The sequence below is a fragment of the Dromiciops gliroides genome, chromosome 5 (assembly GCF_019393635.1).
Source record: "Dromiciops gliroides isolate mDroGli1 chromosome 5, mDroGli1.pri, whole genome shotgun sequence".
Taxonomy (NCBI): Eukaryota; Metazoa; Chordata; class Mammalia; order Microbiotheria; family Microbiotheriidae; genus Dromiciops; species Dromiciops gliroides.
The window spans coordinates 53,297,101-53,322,939 of record NC_057865.1 but is presented as its reverse complement, the minus strand read 5'-3'; the positions used below and the strand labels follow the sequence as shown (position 1 = coordinate 53,322,939).

At 37.2% G+C, this 25,839-nt stretch overlaps 1 protein-coding gene across 1 annotated transcript in view; it reads left to right on the top strand.

Annotated features, from left to right (window-relative positions):
* The window catches only part of ITGA8 (integrin subunit alpha 8), a 229,161-nt gene that overhangs the window by 182,437 nt on the left and 20,885 nt on the right, over positions 1 to 25,839 (top strand). The window contains 3 exon segments of the mRNA XM_043969199.1: positions 2,047 to 2,175; positions 9,847 to 9,960; positions 20,705 to 20,806. Coding sequence (XP_043825134.1) covers positions 2,047 to 2,175; positions 9,847 to 9,960; positions 20,705 to 20,806 — 345 coding nt within the window.

Genomic DNA, 25,839 nt, shown 5'->3' with positions numbered 1-25,839 from the left:
CTTTCGTTGTTCTGAGTTCTTTTCATTTAGTCTGACCCTTGCTTTCTGTCTTTGGTCTAAGATAGAGCTCTCTCTCTCTCTCTCTCTCTCTCTCTCTCTCTCTCTCTCTCTCTCTCTCTCTCTCTCTCTCTTTCTCTCTCTCTCTCTCTCTCCCCATTTCTCCCTCTCCCCCTCTCTCCATCTCTCCCTCTCTCTTTCTAAAAAAAAAAAATCAGATATCCTTTGTATGAAGACCAAAGTAAAAATCACAAATTCCAGAGCACAAACTTAATGGTGAAAATAAATTCCACCCCAGAAGTGTTGCTTTATTACTGTTGATACCACTGAGCTCCTTCATTGGGGGATCTTTTATCAAAGGAATGCAGCTATTCTGTACAACGAGCAAAGAGGCCCTGCCCCAGCCTGTGGTTTCATGAGCAGTTTGTGTTTTCTCCAACCAGATCAGAAGGCAGCTCAGAATCCCAGCGCTGGAAGGGAACTTCAGCCACTATCTACTGCCGACCCATATGCCAAATGAGTGTTACCACTCATAATACCACTTGCCATTACATACCATGGAGAAGCCCCACCAATGCCAAGTGTTTTTTCATCACCACTTTGACAAGAAGCTTTCTGATCTTACTATAAGGAAGTGGGGGAAGGGCGGTAGCCACAGAGGGATGATTCTAGCCCCAGATATTCCTTTCGTCTTTTACTTTCCTGCTTTTGAGGATAATTACTTTGCCTTAAAGTATTTATTCCAAGGGGCACTTGGTCAAAATGAAAACCTCCCAGTGTATGAGAATGTACTTTCATTGATAATGGGGAAACTCCTTTTTTACCCATACGGTTTATTAATTCATTTATTCAGTAAGGAAGTACTTTTTAGATATTTACTAAGCATGTATGGTATGGCAGAACACTGTGCCAAGTGCTGGTAGATATGGGAAGTTGAGATTGGATCCTTGCCTAATATTCACTAAGCTTTTATATTATCACCATGTTGCTGCTAGTAGAACAGAACTCAGCAGGAGTCAGTAAACATTTATTAAGTACCTACTATATGAGCAGAGCATTAGACAAAGTAGACTGTGAGTTCCTTGGGTATTCCTTGTTTTTTACCTTCCTTGTATCCCCAGTGCTTAGCACAATGCTTAGAACATAGTAGGTCCTTAATAAATGTTAGTTGAATGACTGGCTCCTCCCCTCATGGAGTTTGTAATCTGGTAGGCAATATACAGCATTTAGATAAATAACTAAAATAAAAACAGAGATGAGCCAAATTTACCAAACAAAATGCTATGCAAGGGTCTAGGGTCTGAAAGGAAAGACCATTTCAAATTGAGAAAATGGAAGTGGTAGCATTTGATCCAAACTTGAAGAATGGGTAAGCTACAACAGGAAGTAAAACCACTTCAAGTACAGTTATCGCTTCCAAATAGAAGGGATTAGGGGCACAGTACCCCAGTGATCTGGAAAATCTGTATAAATTTTTTTGGTCCTCCCTTCATACCAGAGAAGAAGTCTGGGTTAAGGGTTAACAGGGGCAAACAGGGTTAAGTGACTTGTCTGGGGTCACACAGCTAGTAAGTGTCTAAGGCCAGATTTGAACTCAAATCTTCCTGACTCCAGGCCCAGTGCTCTATCCACTGCACCACCTACTTGCCCATGAAAACAATACATCATCATAATAATTCGCTTTGATAGAATGCTTTAAGCTTTTCAAAGCACTTGATATATGTTAACTCATTTGAAGATGGGAAGTATGGATGAGACCAGAAAATAAACAATGTGATACCAGAGCCTTCAACGACAGGCCAAGAAATCTGAACTCTACTAAGTAGGCAATAAGAAGCCACTAAAAAATCTTGAGCTAAGGACTGACATGTTCAGATCTTTACATAAAGATTAATGTGGCAGTGGATGAATTTGAGAGAGAATTCTCATAGGAGTTCTTATTCACTTGGAAAAAAGATTTTTTTCACAGATCAAGGCCAAGGAAGAGGGAGCAAACATTTATATAACTGTATACAGTATCATTCCTGTTTTCTTTCTCTCTGTTTGCAGCCTGCAGCCTCCCAAGAGGACACCCCTGCCCTCAGTGCCTTTCTGCGGAATTCTAGCATTCCTCATCTTGTCAGGAAGAGACATGTCCCAGTGGTAGAGATTCACAGACAAAGTCCTGCAAAAATACTGGTGAGTTCTCTACATGTAACTAGAAAATAATAGAATACTTTTATGAAAAAAAAAATACTGGTGGGTTCACTGAAATCTACTTAGGGCTGTTTTCATGGTTTGGACAGAATTCTTAAATACAGATGGTTCTAAATTCATGAGGATTTTTCTTTTCAGTTTCTTCCAGTACAATAATGTGCCTAACATATTTGTTCAAAGTACATGAAGAGAAAAATCTAACTGTGTTCTCAATGCAAGGCTGTTTGTCTCATTGAAATAAATCCTGTCTGAGAAGTTATGTAAGAAAAAAGTATGGGGCAACTTTAACCCGATAGAAATGAAGATAGAAAATAGTCATTTTAATAACCTAGAGGTCTCATCTTTATAAGAAAACAGTTCAATACACATGTATTTCACAAACCATATTTGACCTTAGGGACAAATGAAAGAAAAAAGAGAGAGGAAGGAAGGAAAAGAAAGGAGAGAGGAAGGAAGAAAAGAGAGAGAACAGGAGGGAGGAAGAAAAACAATCTCTACCCTCAAGAAATTTGCATTCTAGTGGGGGAAATGACATGTTAAACAAATATGTTATTATATTAAACAAATATATATATATATGTGTGTGTGTGTGTATAATGTTACTTAATATATATTGCTTAATCTACTATATATTAATATATTAAATAATTATCTTAATGTATTAAACAAATGTTACTTAATATATATTTCATAATCTATACTATATTAATATATTAAACAAATATCTTGTGGAAGCAAGGTAATTTGGTGAGGAAAAGACTACTCTCATGTAGGGGAATGAGGAAGACTTCTTATAGGTACTCAAGCAGTTCCCTTGAAGGGAACTAGAGCCCAAGATGCAAGAGCTAAGAAGGAAATCTATTCCACAAATGGAGACTAGCCTATTTGAAGGCACAGGGCTGGCACATGGAATATCAGGAACCATAAACCCAAATGGACCAATTGGCCTGGCTTCCATGAAATAAAACATATGAATGGGAGTAATGGGAAATGTCTAGGGAAAGGTGGTTTGGAGCCAGATTGTTAAGGGCTATAAATGTGAAGAAGGGGAGATCATATTTTATCTAAAAGACAAGAGGAAGCCACTTAAGCTTCTTAAGCACAGCAGTAACGTGGTTAGACTTATGCTTTGGGAAGATCATTTCAGCAATTTTATGGAGAATGGGTTTGAGAGGGGAAGCATCAAGATATTTATCTTATATTAGGAGATATTAGAAGGCTATTGAAATAACCTAGCTGTGAGATGGCAAGTGCCTGAATTAGGGTGGGGGTCATGCAAGTGAAGAGAAGGGGACAAATGCAAGAAACATCAAAGAATTAAAATCTCAAGATTTGAAAACTGATTGGATAAACAGTAGAGGGAAAGTGAAAAACTGTGGCTTACTCCAAGATGGCAAATCTAGATGCCTGAAAGGATCTTGGTATCCATGATAAAAACAGGGAAGTTAGGAGGAAGGTCAAGTTTGTGAGAAAAGAGAATGATTTCTGTTTTGTCATGCTTTGTCATGCTTAGGACAAGATGTCCTAAAAGACATAATCGGAATTATACCATACACATTTTGATGTAGGATAGTAAATAGTTGATCAGATTGATCATGAGGCATCCCCAAAAAATTACAAAACTCAGTGACTCAGTTTCCTAGGTTTTATTGAAAGACTGTGATGACCACAGGGAGAATACCAGAAAAATGGGAAAGGTATCTCAAATAGAAAAGCAAAGATGGTTATATTTATGATCAGAAAATAATTGATCATCTCCTCATTATCTTAATCTCCTCCTTGTGGGACATTCATGGGAGGTCTTATCCTAATTTGGATTTCCTGGGATCCTAAGACAACCCATGAGGCAGGTACCTTTTCCCCAGAGGTGTGTTTTGGGGGTTTACATGTCATAAGGTGAACCTAAGGACACATTTGGCTTTTTCTGCGCATGTTCCTAAAGGCATACTTAAACTTGTCAGACCCAGAGGGTCTCTGTGTTTATTATATCTCTTTATTTAAGATCTGGTTTCTAGGTGTTCTGTCATCTAGGAATATTAATGGCTATTAATGGTTAATGGTCCCTAGTTACTTTCTCTGTTGATGATGAGGGTTGATAGGGATAAACCCTCTTGGTTACTATAAGAACACAAACCTTAGTTTTTCTGTTAATCCTTTTAAGTACTATTGATAAGGCCTCAAGCCTCAGTTTATCTGTTAACCCCTTTTTGCCTCCTCCATCAATTTGGCAACTTGGAACTATATCTCAATAGAGTGATTCTGGTGGGTTATATAAATTTGGAAGCCATTTGCATAGAAATGATCAATTAAAAAAAATGGGAGCTATTGAAATCCTTAAAAGAGATATTATAGAAGAAGTTCCAGGACAGGACTGTGGGTAACACTTAGAGTTGAGGAACATGTAGCATTCAGTAAAGAAGAATAAGAAGGAATGGTTAGAGAGGTAAATAATAATAATAATAATAATAATAATAATAATAATAATTTAATTTTTAAAAAGAAGCAAGAAAGATCAGCATCCTGAAAAATGAAGACAAGCAGAAGGTGCCAAAGGAAAAAAAAATTCCCTTTTCTCCTCAGTTTTGCAGGGTCTAGCTCTGTTGGTTCTGTTTTGGCCAAGGCCAGAGCATAGGATTCAGGACCAAGGCAAACCACAGGAGATCAAGTTCAGGCCAGAATGGACCTTGAAAATCCCATCTAGTCTGGAAGAGTCAAAGAGATCATCATTAATTCTGGTGTGGCCAGGTAGATTGGGTTCATTCCAAAATCAACATTCATCCCTGTTCCTACACCCTCAGTCTGTTATCTAACCTTCCACTACCCAGCTGGTACCTGAATATTGTCCTTGGCCTCACACACCAACCCTCATTCCCTCCCTCTGATGGCCACCTTATTTGGAGCCAGTCCTCAAGCTCCTAGATAGAAACTATCCATGGAAAGTTCTATCTGTTTATCAGCACAGGGTCTCATATATAAATGCCATGTACCTTTTCTTTGTCCCCATTTCCCTTGCTCAGACACAGTATTTCTAAAACTCGGTTGTATATTGGAATTCCAACCCCAAGAGCAAATTCTTTCCCTTCATCAATTTTCTCTTTCGACTTTTCAGTGGAAGAGTATTTCTACTTCTGCAAACCACCCAGAAACTTTCAAGTTGCAGAGAACATAAAAATCCAATTAATTACTTGATTGCACTAATTAACATTCTGAATTCTCTTTGTTCCCTATTGTTTACAGAATTATAGATCACTTTCCCCACTCTTTGTCCTCAAGTTAAACTGCTAAATAACTCTAGATAAAGAGTGATTATGCAAAGCTGTTTCAGGAATCAAAAGTTAAATAAAACCTCCTCCAGTTTTTGTTTCCTTAACAAGACTTATTCAATCACATTTCTGATGAAGAATTTAAAAGGACAGAGCTACAGCATCTCTTTGAGGGCAATCATAATGTCAAATTTGCATTAAGAAACAGTTATTAGGGGGCAGCTAGGTGATGCAGTGGATAAAGCACTGGCCCTGGATTCAGGAGGACCTGAGTTCAAATATGACCTCACACACTTGACACTTGCCCCACCAAAAAAAAAATTTTAATTTAAAAAATATATATATATACATACACACACACACACACATATATACATATACACATATATTGCAATAAAATGTAATTTTTGGCCTAAAACTTTGGGATAGCACATTTTACACAACTCCTATCAGAGAACCAGGGGTTTCATGTACTAGAGAGATTTTAAAGTAGGCATTGCCTCAGACAACATTTATAATTGCATTTTTCTCTAAGAGAACAAGGTCATTCTCCATTCCTAGTCTATTTCCTTCATTTCCAATACAAGAGATTGGAGAGAATATGGCCTGTTTTATTACTCTCCCAACCTCCCTAAGGATAATGTATGATCATATTTTGATTGTACTGTTAGTTTGGGGAAGCTGACAATTCTGATACATGGGTAATCATGAGAAATGCCCTGGAAATAAATGCCACTTAATGAATTTTTTGTCAAATTTGATTTATAGCCTGAAGCTTTTTGAAATTTAATATGTATTATCATCATCCTCAAATAATGTGTTATTAACACATAAGTAATATATGTTGATTGATTAAAAGTTTATGAATAAAATTCTCTCAGCACCTAAAAGTCAATGTAGTTGTGAGGATTAAAAATATGAGAGACATAGTTTCTGGGTAACTGAATCATTTTATTGATAGGCAGGTTATTAATTAAAGGAAGTGGGGGGGGGCAGTTAAGTGGCACCATGGATTAAAGCACTAGCCCTGGATTCAGGAGGACCTGAGTTCAAATCCAGCCTCAGACACTTGACACCAGCTGTGTGACCCTGGGCAAGTCACTTAACCCTCATCACCCTGCAAAAACAAACAAACAAACAATTTTAAAAAAATTTAAAAACCATTCCATGCCTCTTAAAGAAATATTATTAAATTAGAATTTCTGGTAATTTGAAAAAAAAAAGGAAGTAAGACCAAAGACCCCTAATAGCAGTGGGGTCACAGTTCATATACCCTTCAGACTGTAGGAGTCCATCATGTAGCAATCAAATCCAGTTGGTTAATGACAATCAAATCTAATTGGTTGACATGATTAGAGGTGGGTTATATTCAAATGAAGTACAAGGATGTATGACTTAGGTCACTCAAATTTTCACATCAGAGAAGTAACATGGATTCCTCATCCAAAATCGTTTCCATCTACGTGTGGTTGTGCAGGCCAAAGTCTCTCAGCCATCTAGACAAAATAATCTGTCTCCACCCAAGGCTCCTTTGACCCAAATGATGCTTACTTTTTTTTTTTGAGTGATGCTTACTTTCAAGGGGAACTTAGACCTTGGAATGGTGGAGGGAGATAGTAAGAAAGAAGGGGAGATCACTGGGTCCCCCACAATATTGATTATTAATAATTATTTTTCACATAGTACAAGTAACCTCCACCACTGTATATATAAAGTATCTATGCGATTTTGATTGAATTAGATAGCAGGGACTTTAGAGATCACTTTTCCAAGGGGTCTGTGAATTTGCTTAATATTTTTATAACTGTTTTTAATAGATCTATGTTTTCTTTTCCATTGTATGTATTTTATACATTTAAAAGCATTATACTGAGAAGGATCCATAGACTTCACCAGACTGCCTTTACAAAAAAGGTTGTCACCAATCTAGCCCAACTCTTTAATTTTACAGATGAGGAAATAGAGATCCCCAAAGTCTAAGTGACTTAATTGCTTCGTTACCCTTAAGCAGTGACAGAGCTCCTGGCTCTCAGGCCAGTGATTGATCCTTCTTCTAGACTTTGTTTCCTTAATAGTCATTTTTGGTGAACCATCCAACAAACCTTAAGGGAGAATATACCAAAATAATTCCTTTATTTTGTCATTTCCATTAATGGGAAATTTTGCAGGCTCAAAGATGGATAACTCATAACATCCTGCTCGTCCTTCCTATAAGAAATGCAAGTATTATTCAATAATATAGTCCAAAGGGAAAATAGAATTCATCCTCCAAAATTTCATCCTGAAGGCAACTTTTCATGAACACATATACAGGGTGGACCAAAAGTCATGAAAAGGTTTTAATATTTAATCACTCCTTTTTTTATTTGTTTTCATTTATTTATCTATTCATTCATTTATTCTATTGATTTATTTGTTTGTGTGTGGGGCAGTGAGGGTTAAGTGACTTGCCCAGGGTCACACAGCTAATAAGTGTCAGGTGTCTGAGGCCAGATTTGAACACACATCCTCCTGAATCCAGGGACGGTGCTTTATTCACTGTGCCATCTAGATGCCGCTCCTTTTTTGTTTTCTAATTTCTAATACCATAGTATCATATATCGTATGTATGGAAAATGAATTTACATTATGTGTGAATAATCAAATCTTGTAAATGGCAAAAAATAAAGACAAGTAATTTTCAAAAAGTTATTAAAACATTGTGACTTTTGGCCCACCCAATACTTCATCCAATGAAGAATGCTTATAAGAAAGTGGGCATCCTTGGGATCTGGATTCAATTTATCAGATTCTTTTTGGGGGAGTGTTTGTGTGTGTGTGTGTGTGTGTGTGTGTGTGTGTGTGTGTGGTGGTGGGGGGGGGACAATTATCCACTAAGTCATGACTCTGGCATAATCAGTAGAACTTGTAGTGGCCCGAGGAATTAATGGAACCTCCAGAAGTACCTGATTTATAATGGGATAGAGTAGTTTAGACATAGAGACAAACTAGTTCCAATTCCATTCACCCAATTATCTAAATGAGGTTTCTTAATTTATAGACCTGTCCTTGGTGCTATCATGAAATAGCCAGGAGAAGATATGGCAATGGCCTTGGGGTCAAAGGATCAGGGTTTCATTCTCATCTCTAACACCTCCTGCATGTGTCACATTGGGCAGGTCACTTGACTTGTCTGTATCTTAGTTTTATCACATATGTAATGGGATGATCATTTTTGTATTACACACTTCAAAAGGTCACAGTGAAGAAAGTGTCCTATAAACCTTATAAAACTATATAAATGAGTTTTCATCATGAATCCTTCATTAGTTGTTTGATTCAGACGTATAGGATCTAGAGTCATAAAAAGGATATTGAAAAAATAATGAACTGAGATGAAAGACAGAAGAAAATTCAAGTAGAATATGAGTTTTTAGGTACATAGTAAGTGCTTTTTATTCATCCATTCATTCAGCTAGATGGTACAGTGGATAGAGCCCTGAACTTAGATTCAGAAATACCTGAGTTCAAATCTGACCTCAGACACTTATTAGCTAATCACTTAACTTCTCTCAGTCTCATTGTTTTCATTTGTAAAATGGGAACAATCATAACACCTTGCTCCCAAGTTTGTTGGAAGTATAAAATGAAGCAGGATTTGTAAAGCTCCTTTCAAATGCCAAAATGCTATATAAATGCTAGCTATTAATATTATTGTTGTTGTTATTGTCATCTGAACAGAGTGAGAGCATTTTGTAAAGAGGACACACTACAGTTTCGGGCATGGGGGGGGGGGGAGGCGTTACAATATAGGACAATGCAGTCTTCTCCATGACTATGGTCTATTACTGCAGGAAATTCTCTGTGTGAAACTTCATCCTGAAATTACAATTACTGTCATATCGATCTATGAGGATTCCATGGGTACAACATTGTAAGGAAAAGATAAGGGAATCAAATCACAATATTGTGCCACAGTGGCGTCTGTCTTCAAATTCCAGTGAAAGTTTTGGCATTCTGGAATCACTTTTTTCGTTGTTGTTGTTGGGGTTTTTGTTTTTGTTTTTATTTTTGTTTTAGGGCAATGAGGGTTAAGTGACTTGCCCAGGGTCACACAGCTAGTAAATGTCAAGTGTCTGAGGTTAGATTTGAACTTAGGTCCTCCTGAATCAGGGCTGGTGCTTGTTCCACTGTGCCACCTACCTGCCCCTCTGGAATCTCACTTTTTAAGTGTCCTTTCCTCTGTAGATAAAGAATGCTTGTGTTTCCACTGAACTAAGACTGAGTTTTTGATTAAGTGATATCCATGGATAAGAAACTATGAAGAATCCATGTCCTGACTGAACTGTGTCATTACTAACAGAAAATAACTGTAAACCATAAAGGCATCTCTCTGAATCTCTTTTTACAGAACTGCACAAATATTGAGTGCTTGCGAATCTCTTGTGTGGTTGGAAGATTAGAAGGAGGCGAGAGTGCAGTCCTGAAGGTCAGAGCTCGCTTATGGGCCCAAACTTTTCTCCAGGTAATGAAAGTGTAAAATGGACTTCAAATAGAATTTGTTTTCAAAATCAAAGCAGGAAACTATTTTTTTTAGGCAATTGGGGTATAGTGACTTGCCCAGGGTCATACAGCTAGTAAGTGTCAGAGACTGGATTTGAACTTACATCCTCCTGATTCCAGGACTGATGTTCTATCCACTGTGCTGCTTAGCTGCCCTGACACAACTGTTTTTTAAATTCCTTTCCATTCATTCGTTGATTGATTTATTTATTTATTCATTCCTTTACTAATTTTATGTATTTATTCATTCACTCATTTATTTGTTTGTTTATTTCAGTTATTTTTCCAATTACATGTAAAGACATTTTTTTGAGTTCCAGATTTTTCTCCCATCCTCTCTTCCTTCCCCCTTCCCAAGGACAGCAAACAATTTGATATAGGTTATACATTACAATCACATTAAACCTATTTCCACATTAGTTATGTTGTAAGAGAAGAAGCAGAACAAAAGGGGGAAAATCACAAGAAAGAATAAACAAGAACTATAACAAAATAGTAACAACAAAAGTGAAAATAGTATGCTTCGATCTGCATTCAGACTCCATAGTTCTTTTTCTGAATGTGGAGAACATTTTCTATCATAAGTCTTTTGGCACTGTCTTGGATCATTGAATTGCTGAGAAGAGTTAAATCTAACACCAATGATCATCACACAATGTTGTTGATATTGTGTACAATGTTCTCTTGGTTCTGCTCATTTCACTTAGCATCAGTTCATGTAAGTCTGAAATCCATCTGCTTGTCATTTCTTCTTACAGCACAATTCTATTACAATCATATACCACAACTTTTTTAGCCATTCCCCAATTGATGGGCATCCCCTCAATTTCCAATTCTTTGCTACCACAGAAAGAGCAACTATAAATATTTTTGTACATGTGGGTCCTTTTCCCTTTTTTATGATCTCTTTGGGATATAGACCTAGTAGTGGGTCAAAGGGTATGCAAAGTTTTATAGCCTTTTGGGCATGGTTCCAAATTGCTCTCCAGAATGGTTGGATCAGTTCACAGCTCCAGCAGCAGTGCATTAGGACATAATCTGGGGTTCACAAACCTATATTTTTTAGATGTTCTGATAACTATATGTCAGTGTAATTGGTTTCTTTTGTAATGCCATATATTTTATTTTATGCACTTTTAAATATTATTCTCAGAAGCCCATAAGCCTCATCAGATTTCCAAAAGGGTCTATGACAGAAGGAAAGGATGATAACCCCTGTTCTAGAGCATTTACATGGATGCCAATAGGCCATAGGAGATGAGCGTTGGTTCTCTTCCAATACTCAGCCCATTAGGGGCTTCCATTGCCTTCCAATCACAATGATATCTTTTATATGGTTTTTGGTATGCAATTCTTTGCTAGAGATATGCTTCATTCTGGTCATGCATCACTTCACTGCCCTTTGAGTGACCTACAACTTGAATTCTTTGGAGGCTAGTATTCCATGACTCAAAGCCATATTGTATTAACAGAAGAATATTGATTTTTTTTTAAGAAAAAGGAATCATAGATGAATGAAAGTAAAAAAAGAATATAGATATGGGTGCATAAGTTTTGCAAACTTGAGCTGAGAGGTTCCACCCTGTACCCATTTTTTATAGATTTGTGTTTTAACTAAACACATACTTTAATTATTCACAATTCAGTCAAATACATCACAAACCACAAGCCATTCTTTTTTTTCTCTGTCCAGAGGGAGTTTGGAAATGAGTTACATTATCATCAGCTCCAATCTTACATCCTGTAATGACATGATTCTCTGCCTCATTCCAGCATAGTCATGGAATCACTTCTACAATCTAAAAGATAAATTTCTAAAAATGGATTACTACCTTTGATCATGTTTTTGGAGTGATTCACAATGTCTTAAACTATTTTCAGTGAAATTCCTTAAAGGGCTCTAAAATTCCTAAAGCTTTGTTTTCTTTAACTAAACTTACAGTTGAGGATAGGTTTCTTTTTCTTTTCCCATCCAGATTTAAAGATAGCACTGATTAATCTTGGAAAAGATTTTTAACCAGGGAAAGACTAATATTGATAACACTGGAATTTTGACTAATACTGTCAAAAAAAAGTAGTAAGCTATAATGGGGAAAGCACTGGATTATAATAATAAATTCTGTAATAACTGGTTTTTATATAGTGCTTCAAGGTTTACAAAATACCTTCCCTCACCATCAGATGGTAGTGGTACTAGCATCTTTTTGCAAATGAAGGGACTGAGACTCAAAGAGAATAAGTAAGTTGGCCAAGGTCTCACAACTACTAAATAAGAGTTTTAATTTGAACCCACCTCTGTGTTGTTTGGTTTTCTTTCCAAAATTGCACCAATACATCTTCTTCTCACATCATATATTTTGTCATTCCTAAATTTATGAATGCTTTCAGGAGGGAGCAGTGGTAATGTGTCAGGAGGAACATTATCAAACTGAAACCCAATCAGTTGATCAACAAGTATTTATCAAACATTTCCTATGTATCAGGCACTGTGCTAAACATTGCAAAGTCATAGATATGACATGGAAACATGAGAGGAAATTTCAAGTAGGCCAGTATCACTGATTATAGAGGGCATGGAGGTGAGTGATGTGAGGGGGAAAATACTGGAAAGGTCAGATAGGACCAATTTATGAAGAGATATAGACACCAAAATGAAAATAGCCAAGCCATTTCTGGACATCTTCTTCATCCCCCTCCCCCTAGATCTCAGACTCAGTCCCTGGAACCCGGTCTCTGGTAGGTGAGCCTTTGCTCTATCTTGCCCAGAATCTGATCACCATTTGAGCATCCCTAAATCATATGCCATGTGTGCCTAATCCTTTTCCAATTCTTCCTCTTTCTGTATTGTTGTCCACCCCCTCCCCTTTAAAATGTAAAAAATTCCTCGAGGGCAGGGACTGTTGCTTGCTTGTATTTGTAGCCCCACTGCTTAATAACTCATTCATATATCAATTCATTCATGCTCAAGTCAACACATCACCCCCATGATGTCACATTAGTCCTCTTCAAGAATGAAGAATGAACAACAGCAACAACAAAGATAACAAAGAAGATAACAACAGTCACATTAGTCCTCTTCAAGAATGAAGAATGAACAACAGCAACAACAAAGATAACAAAGAAGAGAGGATAGGCTTGCTAATGAGCCATGTGTTGAACATATAGACACTACAAATTAAAGGAATTTTTATTATAACTATTTAATGAGGCAGGTCAGAAAATCCAAGTATTTCATCTTAGTTATAAATAGCTTCTATTTAATATGATTATTTCCCTGACCTACATTTATTATTAGATAGTAAATTTCTTAGAAACCCTCAACCTAGAAAACAGGCAACATTTAATGTTTCTTCTAAAGAATGTTATAAAATAGAGAATTTTTCAGTTGCTTTTGTAAGAATACACTCTTCCTCTTATAAATAACATATGCCCTCAATAATATGCTGGCTTTCTGGCTCCATAGCTTTTTTTAATGGGATATTAAAAGGCTGAATCACTTACATTGTATGGATTTGCTTAGGATTCCCCTACTTTGGGGCTGCTAAGTGGCCTCAGTGGCTAGTTACAAGCCTAGAATCAGTAAGATTCATCTTCCTGAATTCAAATCTGACCTCAGACACTAGCTGTTTGACCATGGGCAAGTTACTTAACCCTGTTTGCCTCAGTTTCCTCAAGTGAGCTAGAGAAAGGAATGACAAGCCACTCCAGTATCTTTGCCAAGAAAACTTCAAACGGGGAGTTTCCTAACCAGAGATTTTCCTATAGCAATGAAATCAAAGTCCAGGCCCTATCTCTGTCCCTATTGATAAGCCAAATAGTGTAGAGAAGAGCAACCAAAATGGTGAAGGGTTTTGAGTCCAAATGATAGGAGGATCACTTGAAGGACCTGGGAATCTTTAACCTGGAAAGCAAAAAAAAAAAAAAAAATACTCAATGAAGGTATGATGTTGTCACTGTCTTGTGGTGGAGGGATTCATTTTTTTTCTGTTCAGCCCCAAAATCTAGAACCAGGATCCACAGATGGGAGTTGCAAAGATGCAAATTTAAGCTTGGTGTCTGGAAAAGTTCCCTTAGAATTATAGCTATCTATAAGTAAAACAGACTGCCTCAGGAAATAGTAAGTTCCCACTCGTTGAAAGTCATCAGAGACTACATGTCCACTTGTTAGGTATATATCATCATGTGGATTCTCTTGGAGTATGGGTTGAACTAGATGTGCCTTCTAACACACATTCTAGGATTCTAAAAGTATTACTTGTGTACTTAACTCATGCCTCCCAAAGTCCCACATTGCAAGTTCCTACTTACTTCATATAAAGGAATCTAATACCAAAGAAGATGGATTTATGTGCTTTCATTTAAACATGTGTACTTTCTAATCCTGTAATTTAATAGTTTTGTCATGCAACCTTCCTTCCCCTACCTGATATTTGGTAGCCCATTGAAATCTGCAGCCTGCCATTTTGGCATACGATGCTTTTTTTAAGTGCTCCTTTGTCCATGGGCCATCCAGAAAATATTTTCTTTCACTTTATTCCAGATTATCTTGGGATCTATGACTGCTGCATGAAACATAAAGTCTACTTGAAGGTTTAAAGTTTTGCCAGTAATTGCTTAAGCTTTTTATTTCAGACCACAAAGCTTTTGTTTCCAGTAAATGGTGAATATTTAAACACAGGCTCCATAAATTGGCCATGTGGTCAAAAATAAAGTGCTCCTTGAAAATGAGTTAGGAAGCAGGAGAGTGGGAGTGGGGAAGAACACTTAGCTGCCAGCATACACTAGGTGTTTGCCCAACTCAGAAGCCTCCATCTCCATTAGCTGCCAACCCCATAACGTTTATATGTGCCTTACAGAAAGTAAATTGTTCTGCAAAAGTACATAACAGAGGCAGCCAGTGGTCTCCTAACCTCACTTTAAATGAAGCAGTTATGGAGGAGGTGCAGGGCATTTCTGGAGCATTAATGGCTGGCTGTGGCAAATGGATGGGCCAAGATACTGTCAAGGGATATTAACCCCAGCTGGGGTTTCAGTTCTCAAAACCCTTCAATATGGAAGTGATTGCTGTTATTATAATAAATTACTATACAAGAGAATAAATCCCCTAGTACCCCCACCCCAGTATGATAGTTGTTAAATAGAGTGTGATTAAAAGAGCACCACTCAATCACATCTACCCAGCCTGAAAAATTTACTCAGTGATCCATGTCCTTACCAGAGATATAGCTATGACATTATAGAGAAGAGGTCCCAAAGCAAAGAACCAGGTGGTTTTTGAGTCTTATCTACTTGACTGCCGACTAACATCTGCCCAAATTGTCCAGCCCTTGTGGCTTGTGATCATTTCAGTGAAGAGAAAAGTAGATCTCTTGCCAAAAGTGTTGGGGACCTTTGGCACATGAGTACAGAACAAGGGGAGTAAATTGGATTTTCCATTTTCCTTTAGCTCCCTCCCCTTCCACTTGCCCACAGACTAATTTCTTTTAGACACATATTCTAACGGTCTGTATGGCTGAATTAGGATAACAGTATGTGAATTTTCACTTTTTTTTTTGGCAAAGTGCCTTTTTGTGAATTTTCATGTCTTTATATAATTTCCCTGGTTTGACATATGCCCACTCCCTCAGCTGGTAAGGAACCCCACTCTGAAGTAATAAGTCAACCCCATTCCCCATAGACTCCAGGGAAAATAATTCATCTGAAACATTCCATGTGCCCTTCCACACCAGGCAGGTGCTGGATTTCACCAGACTGGAACCATTGGAGGAGGGATTCCTCAATGCAGGGTTCAAAGCCATGGATCATTGGTGCAATTCAGACAAGGCTTTTGAGTGGAGCAAATTTAAACACTTCACCTTGGTAAGAATTTTCTTAGTGAGAAAATTCAGCATATTAAAGATGAATTAGTATGTAAAGGCAGAAACAGGAAGAATAAGACATGTAGAAGAAGAGAAATGGGATAATGCCTTAGAAAAGCTTGGTGAAATTGAGCAGTTACATGGGCAACACACTTTTTCTAAGGAAAATCCACCTTGCAAAAAACCAAACAAAAACAAAACCAGAAAATCCACCTTGGAAAAAACAAAAACAAAAACAAAATCCACCTTGAAAAACAAACAAAAAAACAAAACCAGAAAATCCACCTTGCACCTCCAGTAAGATTCATTTTTAAACATTTTTAATCTTTGAACTCCCTATTTTAAAATGTTCAGTGCATTTCATTACCAAACTCTGTAGTCTGACATTGAAAGCCATCCAGAAGCGAGACTCCAGCTCTTTCCACCCTGCTTCCTGATACCTAGGACCCCTCCACACCATCTAAGCCAGAAGTTGAGAACATTCCCGTTTCTAAGTTGTTGCTCCAATTGCTTTCCCTACCCAAAACATCTTCCTTGAAAGCTTTTTTTTTTGGGGGGGGTGTGGCACAAAGGGACCTGCTATTATTCCCTTTCCTGAAATGCCAGTAAAATTACAGGGTCAGGTCTATTTCAGCAGCTGCCAGATAGCAATTTGATCCTGTATAATGTACATTTATTGTGTACCTACTATGTACTAAGATATTGTAGCAGAAAAGCTAAACATAGAGTCAAGAAACCCTAAGATGGGATTTGGGCTCTGACATCTACTAAGTATATAACCAGGAGAAAGTCACTTGCCCTCCCTAAGCTTCAGTTTTCTCATCTATAAAATAGGGATATAATGCAGAAACTACCATCTTACAAGTTGGTTTTGAAAGAAAGTACTTTGTTGGATTCATGCCCTAATTCATTTGTGGCAAACATTTGCCAAGCAGCTGCTTCATCCAGGGAGCTGTACTCTCTAAGTGGGAAGATAAAAGTTGAACAATACTTGGTCTCAACCCTCAGAAAGTTTATGATTTGTTTCAGAAGGTAGCAGCTATGTTCCCAAAGCATTTGGGAACAATACTCCTAGTAGTAGAGAATTACTTAATACTTAAGCCTCTAAGGACATTCTTTTGAGCATGTCAGTTGACAGAGTAGGTTTCTTTGTGATGATATGTATTATTGAGAGTAGTATAAGTACTGCCCTGGGAGTTGTTTGGTTTGAATGACTGAGTGGAAGTAGCCTGTGCTATTAGTCAACAGTAGTGTGATTAGTTACAAGTGAATATGGAAGCAGAGAAAGTGTTCATTGTCTTGAGTGGGAGGTATGGGATCCCTAGAGAGTTCATGATGCTCCCTCTGGTTAATCTCCATATAAAGAATACTAGGGTAATAGACATGCCTTTCTTCCCCATCAAAATGGAAGATTTTGAGAACTGGAAGTACTTTGCTTTTATTGTGTATCCCTATTACTTAACACGGTGCTGAACACACAGTAAGTGCTTAATTGAAAAAAAAAAGCTTGTTGATTTTTTATTGCTTTAATTGTGAATCAGACGTCAGGTGGGTTAAAGGGATGGAGGTTGAGATTAGCATAATGTGTGTTTATAATTAGGTGGGATTGACTCGAAGCCAGGAGTCTGGTTTGATTGCAACAGAGAGAAAAGGGGGAAAAGTGGATGATAGAGATGGAAGTTGGAGACAGATTGTGAAGAAATTTGAATGCCAAAAGAAGGACTTCAGATTTTATACCATAAGCCAATGGAAGCCATCAAAGGATTTTGACTAAGCAAGTGACATGGTCAGACCATGAATGAGATGGCATTATATAATGCAGTTCTCATATTTAAAAAGACTATGAAATCAGAATCCTTAGCTTCTCTTCTATTTTTGTCAGAATGGTTTATAATTATTTATCTTTAGAATCTAGAAACTAGATTGCAGCCACAAAATACACATGAAGTCAAAATCATGGGCAAAGTTGTTCAAACTCTTATAGATATAAGTATATAATACATTATATAAAATAGATCACTATATATGTATAGTAACATGTGTGTGTGTGTATTCATGTGTTACTATTGAGTGACCCAATAAAGTCTTGGCCAGACAGGGAAAGGTCAAGAAAATGGAGATACCAAAGCCATGGTCTAGTGGGAATAACATAGGATTGGGAGTTAGAATCTGGTTTTGAATGTAAGCACTATTGCTTGTTAGGCTATGTAACATTGGTCTAGTTATTTTTCTTCCCTGGCTCTCAGTTTCATCATTTTTCAGATATATGAGATTACACATCTTTGAGATCATTTCCAGCTCATGAATGGGCTTAATTATCCTATAAAGATAAAAGGTCTAATATAATGTTCTTAACCTGGGGGAATATTTTAAATATTTATTTTAAACTATTTAAATAATTGTTTTAATATTTTGATATCATTTCAATATGATTGATTCCTTTTGTAATACTACATATTTTATTTTATGTACTTATCATTATTCTGAAGAAGGGTTTTATAGACTTCTACAGACTACCAAAGGGGGATCCATAACACACAAAATTAATGTTAGTCAACTCTGGGCTAAATAGTGATTTTACCAGTATGAGGGTTTGCACAAAGAGTATTATAAGCTAACCTTATGTCACAAGGCAATAAGAGGAAATGAGCTTAAGGTATAGAGATGTTGGGGGAAATCTATTTAGATACTAGAAATATGTTGTGGATTATGGGGCTATTTGAACACTTAAAATATTGTGAGATTTCTATCCCAAGGGTTGGCTTAGTTAGATGGATGGATAGATGATAGATAGATAGATAGATAGATAGATAGATAGATAGATAGATAGATAGATAGATAGATAGATAGATAGATAGATAGATGGATGGATGGATAGACAGATAGATGGATAGACAGACTGACAGTCTTTTTTTGAAAGATTGAGCTCTTCCCATTTGACAGGAATTCAGTAAATTCCTTCTACATTTATTCTTATAATAATAAACACTTCTAGAAATTTTATAGGGGCTCAATAGTAGCTTATCTTTATCTACAGGGAGGCTTCCCTTTAAACTGATCAAGTGGGTCATTGTTTACCTACTTAAGATAACAAACAAATTCAAGCATTTTCAAAGTTTCATTTAAATACAAAAAATAAAATTGTGCTGTAGCCAAGTAGCCATTAAAGTTTCAGTTCTGGAAGCATTTGTTCCTTACTGTATTTATTTGACAATAATAACATATGTATATCTTTTTAACTCATTTGTAACAGACTTTTTGATGCCTTCTGACTTTTCCCTACTTCCAATCAATTTTTATTAAGAGATTTTTGAATTTTTTTTTAAATCAAAACAGCTGGTTGTTTTTTTTTTTTGGAAATAAGAAATGAGGCACTCTAGATGAGAGTTTTGTGGAGAGATGAAAACTTATGCAATTTCATTTTAAATTATTTTAAATTTTGGCTATTTTTAATGAAATATATTCTTAGTTTCCTATCTTCTTATTGGAGTATTTCATAGATGTAACCAGATAGACATTGCTTAAGCTAAAGACAGTCCAACCATGCCATAGTCGACTCTACTTGTAACTAACTCAATCAGCTTAGTCAATTACCTTTCTTCTTCATCTCAATGTGTTTGCATCCAATCTTTGTTTACATCCCATCCTTCTCACCATTGCTAATGTCTAAATTCATGCTAGCTACCATTCAGAATTGCCATTCCGCTCCTTGAATTTAATATTTTCTTGATTTTTTTGTTTTCCTTTTTTCCTTTTGTTTTTTTCTGTCCATGCAGTTGGAACATTTATAATGTTGTTACAGAGGCATGAATGGCATATAGCCTGAGAAGATACATCCTAGAAGTAGTCTTTCCACATCTTAATGGTTATATTGTTAGTAACCCTAAGTTTAAGAGTTCCCAAATATGAAAAATGGGCTTCAGTTTCCTAGGGAGGAATTCCCTTAATAACAAAGTTTCTTGGAGAATAAAAAATTGCCAATGTGACCCCTGCAGCTGGGTGACTAGAGCCATCCTCCTTCCCTGCTTCCCAACAGATCCCAAGACTTTTACCAGCATCATCAGCTAATCAGGGCATTCCTTTCCTGATTGGAGAACCAACCAATCTATATATGAAATATCGACTGATCTGAGCTCTTCTTCTGAGCTGTTGGGGTTTTTTATCTCTTTTCACCATTCAGAGATCATTAGGCACTAGAAATATGTTTTTACTACTCTCTACTTCTTATTATGGAGCCATTGTGAATGCTTAAGATTACTTAAGAACAAGACACTTAGCTCAAAGACAACAGATGTTTCACTATACCTTTAAAAGAATGCCTTTGTCCTACTCTGTGAAAGTTCAAAGCACTAATGAACATACCCCTATACTCTATTTCCAGATGATTATTAAAGAGAGCTGTCAGCATGTCAAAACATCCTAATTGTGGGGAGGGAATATTGAGTGAGAACCTAAATGGCACAGGAACTGAGCTTGGTAAAATAATTTTATTGATTAGTATACCATAATTTTCCATTAGAGCATGCCATATGCAAAAAGGACTAGTTCTCTGGATCAGAAGACCTGGGTTCAAGTTCTCACTCAGTCACTTTACTAACCATGTAATTTGGGGCAAATCACATTACTTTCTGAGCCTTAGTTTCCTGGTCTAGAAGATGAGTTTAATAACATATCAACCACCTCACAGGGTGGTTGTGATTACATAATTTTATAAAGTTACAAACACCACATAAATGTTAAGTTGAAATTACTAGCATCTTGAAAAGTATATCAACTGGGGGAATGCCAACCTCTACTTTGGGATTCTCATATTTTAATGCAATTTAATCACCTTTTATGTGTTTTCAGAGAAAAAATGACCCCTATTCACTTGCTTCCATTGTGTCCTTTGAAGTGAAGAAGATGCCATATAATGACCAGCCAGCGCAACTTCCAGAAGGAAAAGTAGCAGTAAGTATCACACCAAAATGTCAGCTTCCACAAATGAATTAAATGACCATTTTCTTCCTATGATTGTCATAATTATCTGCAGGGGTCTCTTTGGTTCAATAGCTATTTTCTTATTTAAGTGGAGAAATAACCTTGTTATTTCTATCTGATTTTATGAAATGTCACATAAACCTCTTCTAAAAATGTTTTTCCTGAAATCCTTTCCTAATCCTTGTATGGAAAGACAGAACCAGTATCTCCTTATAGGCTGTCTGCATTTTATTAGCCCTTTGAAGCAGTTATTGACTGTTGACTAGCTGGAATGTGAATGGATAGCTGAAGTTAAGGAAAAAAGAAAAAAATTGAGTCCTGCCTCAGGCACTTTCTAGCTATGGGTACATAAGCAAAAATCCTGAACCTGCTTCAACCTCAGTTTCCTCAAATGTAAAATAGCAATGATAATATCTCCTACCTTACAGAGTTGTTGTGAAGACCATAGAAGGTAACATATGGAACATATTTTGCAAAGCATGAAGCACAACATAGCTATGATTATTTTCCCAGCACCCTGCACATGACAAGTCCTTAATAAGCAGTTACTGGAGTTGAAGTCAGAGGGACTGTATTCAAATTCTGGCACTGACATTTCCTGTGTAATTTTGGTCTGAGTCATTTCCCCTTTTTAGCCATTTAATTTCTCTCTGATAAAATGAGAGGCTTGAACTAAATAATGGATACCTTAGGTCACCTCCAGCTCTAAAACTATGACCTTATGAATTAAACCTTTCTATGTGTTATGGTTTTGTTTTAGGAAATGAGTTAAGTGTGTAGTATTGATGATCAGATAACAATCTATGTTCTTCCTATAATACTGGAGTTATTCAACTACAATGGCAAAAATGATATAATTGAGGGGCAGCTAGGTGGTGCAGTGGAAAGAGCACCGGCCCTGGAATCAGGAGTACCTGAGTTCAAATCTGGCCTCAGACACTTAACACTTACTAGCTATGTGACCTTGGGCAAGTCACTTAACCCCAATTGCCTCACTAAAAAAAAAAATTTAAAAAATTTAAAAAATTTTAAAAAAAATGATGCAATTGAAATAAACTCCAAAAGGAGGATCCAGAGAGCTAACTTCTGGATTCTTCCCTTCTGCCCTCTACCTACCTAAAGAATTTCTTCTCTTAAGCAAGTGTAGTACTACTAGGAGAAGCCAGCTTTGGCATGGTAGAAGTGTCACCATTGTCAGGTCTTTTTCCCCATAGTGTATGGAAATGATCAGAGCCAGGGAACTGGAAAGCATGGCAAGGTCCAAAAGCTCATTCTACGGTCATCCAAAAAATAAATACTTGTGACCTTTGACAGGATCAATCTCTCGATCTCTCTCTCTCTCTCTCTCTCTCTCTCTCTCTCTCTCTCTCTCTCTCTCTCTTGCGGGGCAATGAGGGTTAAGTGACTTGTCCACACAGCTAGTGTCAAGTGTCTGAGGCTGGATTTGAACTCAGGTCCTCCTGAATCCAGGTCTGGTGCTTTATCCACTGTGTAAACTAGCTGCTCCCAACAGGATCTCTTATTCTTGACCTACTGCTATTTTGAAGTAATAAACTACTGGTATGCTCATGGAAGCCAACTGTTAACATTCCAGTGTGAGCATTTATGCCTCAGAAATCAGCAAATGCTATAAATTATGACTTTATATTTTGTTGATTGTCAAGGGATGCAGAAAATGTTAATAATGCAAATTAAACTTAATATATCCTCCATAGCTGTATTTTTTTCTAGAGGGCATGTTGTTAAACATTTACAAGCACACCTTTTTGGCTCACTTCTGGTCTAAGGTGAGGCAGTGTAGTTCAGTGGAAAGTTTAGTGGATTAAGCCTTAGAAGTCCCAAATTCAAATCCTAGCTCTTCCATTTACCTACCTGTGTGATCTCAAAAAAAAATCAGTTATCTGAAGTTTGATGCCCATTTTTCATACTTGGGAACTCTTGAACTTGGGGTTGTCAATGATGTAACCATTAAGATGTACAATGACGGGGCAGCTAGATGGCGCAGTAGATAGAGCACTGGCCCTGGAGTCAGGAGGACCTGAGTTCAAATCCAGCCTCAGACACTTAACATTTACTAGCTGTGTGACCCTGGGCAAGTCACTTAACCCCAATTGCCTCACTAAAAAAAAAAAAAAAAAAAAAAGATGTGCAATGACTACTCTTAGGTTGCCTCTTCTCAAGTCAGGTACCATTTATGCCTCTTCAAGAACATTTTCAATAGGCAGGGGGAAAAAATCTTCAGGAAGCCTAGTCTCTAGCTAGTGGCCATAAGGGAAATAGGCAGAAGACACAAAGAATTTGACAGCCCTTGGGCCACCTGAGAAAACACATGGGACTTACCATATGTTTCTTTTCTAAGTGGCCATTAATTGCTCCTGAGAGGGAGGAAGAGAGAAATTCTCCTCCATGATGAAGGTCCCGTCTGCTATACTGAGTGAGGCAGGCAAATAGCTTACTTTTATAGACCCCAGGAAGACATAGCTAAGAGTTTATTCTTCTGATTCTCAAGTCACCAGTCATCCTGAAGGCAACCCTAACCACTTGGAATCCATCAGAGTTCCGCGTGTTCTCTCAGCAAGTTGGCATTGCCCATTCCTATTTCCATGGGATGTGCCCTTCAGATGCCCCCATACAAATGTCCTTGCATGCAAATGTCATCAAGTTGATTAAGAAACTCAGAGAATTGATCAAGGGCTCTCCAGTCAACCTCCCCCCGCCACTTCCATGAAAGATAAATCCAGAGACAAAGGAGAATGCATTTTTCTATATGTTTTATTGCTGAGTCAACTAAAGCTTTTCTGGACATATTATTTTAGATTTTTACAACATAATAAAAATTCATAGCAGTGTTTCAGAGCAAACACCCCAGTTCTTTCTTCATTTAGCTCACATTTTGGTTTGTTTTTGTGGGGGTTTTTTGCTTACAAATGTCTAGTGTCTTTTTGATTTATGATTAGACTAGAAAACAGAGGTGGTTTTGGTTTTTAATATTGAATATTTGTTCAGAGGGTTTCAAAGCCTGCAAGTTCCAAAAGACAGAAATTGCAGCTCCTTTGTTTTCGATCAGCATGTGCCCAATAGCAGAAACACATGTTGTAGTGATCACTGGCAATAATATTGCACCATCCGGTGGAATCAGCCGCAAGTGATTGCCTGCTGTTCTTGCAAGTCTCAGAAGGGCTCCACGATGATCAGATTGGTATCCTTCTCCCAGTCACAACAGTAATAGAAAAAAAAATGAAAAGGTGCTTGTTATTTGATGCTGGTGATTTACTACCCAATATCTGCAAAGGTTATTGGGGAAACATTGAGGAAGAGTGGTGATTTCTGTTTCCCCAGTATCTGGATGGTCCATGAAGCTGTTTCCAGGTTCAAGCTGAATGTGGGACATGTGGGAATATGCTGTTGGTGTTATGAGTTGAAAGAATTCTGCTTTGAGATAGCAAAAAAAAAAAAAAAAGAATCTTTGCTGCCTCTGAAAGACATTGTCATTCTCATTTTCCAAACAGACCAGATTTCCAAAGCATGAGAAAGTAGTATTCACTCTAAAGTGTGGCATGCACGAGGGTTGATAGGTTGAAGACAAGTCCAGTCCACACTCTTCCAAGTGCCCTTTTGTGTATACCCTTGGGCAAGACACTTAACCTCTTGGTCTCCTCCTTTGTAACATGTAACACTAATATTTGCTTGTCTTCCAACCCTCCAGCAAGGATTGATTGGATAGTCTACACTCCCTTTTCAACATGGCCATAATTCATATATTTCCTGTGTGCTACATGGGCTTTGTAGCCTAAGAAAATGACCCTTCATTTGCAACCGTCCACTCTCTGTTTTTAGCCACTGAATCACTCATGCAGTCTAACATTTGTTATGGTGAGAGGTAAGAAAAGAGGAAGCATCAGGCAAAGGAATTAGCACCCTGATCTCTGTCTTCTGTGATTTCATTACCATGTCACCAAAGTGGAATTCATCAGGCGGCTTTAGGGAGAAACATCTGCATCTTTGGTAGAGTTCAAAAGCAGTTAGTTATATAAAAGAAATTCTTCTCTCCAAAAACTATAAAATTAGAAGATAGTCCCCATTATAAATCGAAAATTCTAAGCCAACCATTTTTTCCCAAATAGAGTTGGGACAGGGGACAAACAAACACTAGTACTGGTGTCCGAGGACCAAAGTTCACATATCACCTCTGATCCTTAGTAATCTCTGGCATTGTGCAATTCACCTAGCACTCTGGGCTTCCCTGTACTCATCTGGAAAGGGAGGCATTTGGCCTTGACTTCCTTTGAGGTGTTTTTTTACCTCCAGATCTGTGTTCCTCTGTGTGTGTGTGTGTGTGTGTGTGTGTGTGTGTGTATATGTATATGTGTGTGTATATATGTTTGTGTGTATGTGTGTGTGTATGTTGTGTTTGTAGTCAAACATATAAATACATGGAACATATGAGTCCATTACATTTAGAGATACCCTAGAAAAATGGAAAAAAAAACCCAATGCTCTTCATATTCACGATACCTTACTTTTTGTTTTGTTTTATTTTCCTCATAATAAAAGGGGAGACAGGTCCATTAGAATATACATGTAAGTATTGATATATTATATGCATATATACATGTATAATTTATATGAGCTTTTACATCTATATATGTACAAATATATGTATACACACACACACACATATATATATATATATACATTTGTATACATATACATATGTGTGTAGATAGATATGACTTCCTGACCCTTACCCTCATTCCCTACCATCAGAGAAAGCAGGAGAAAAATAAAGATGAAATATGGCACAGTAGATAGAATATTGTGTAGAGGAAGCCCTCAGTTTCTATTCCCCTCTCTAACATTTAGCAAATGTATGGCCACAGGCAAATCAGATATGTATCTCTAAGTCTTAATTTCCTCATCTATAGAATGGTACCCACCTTACAGGTCTGTTGTGAGGCTCAACAGTTGTTGAGTTGTAAGATATCTATGTATGGGTGTGTGTA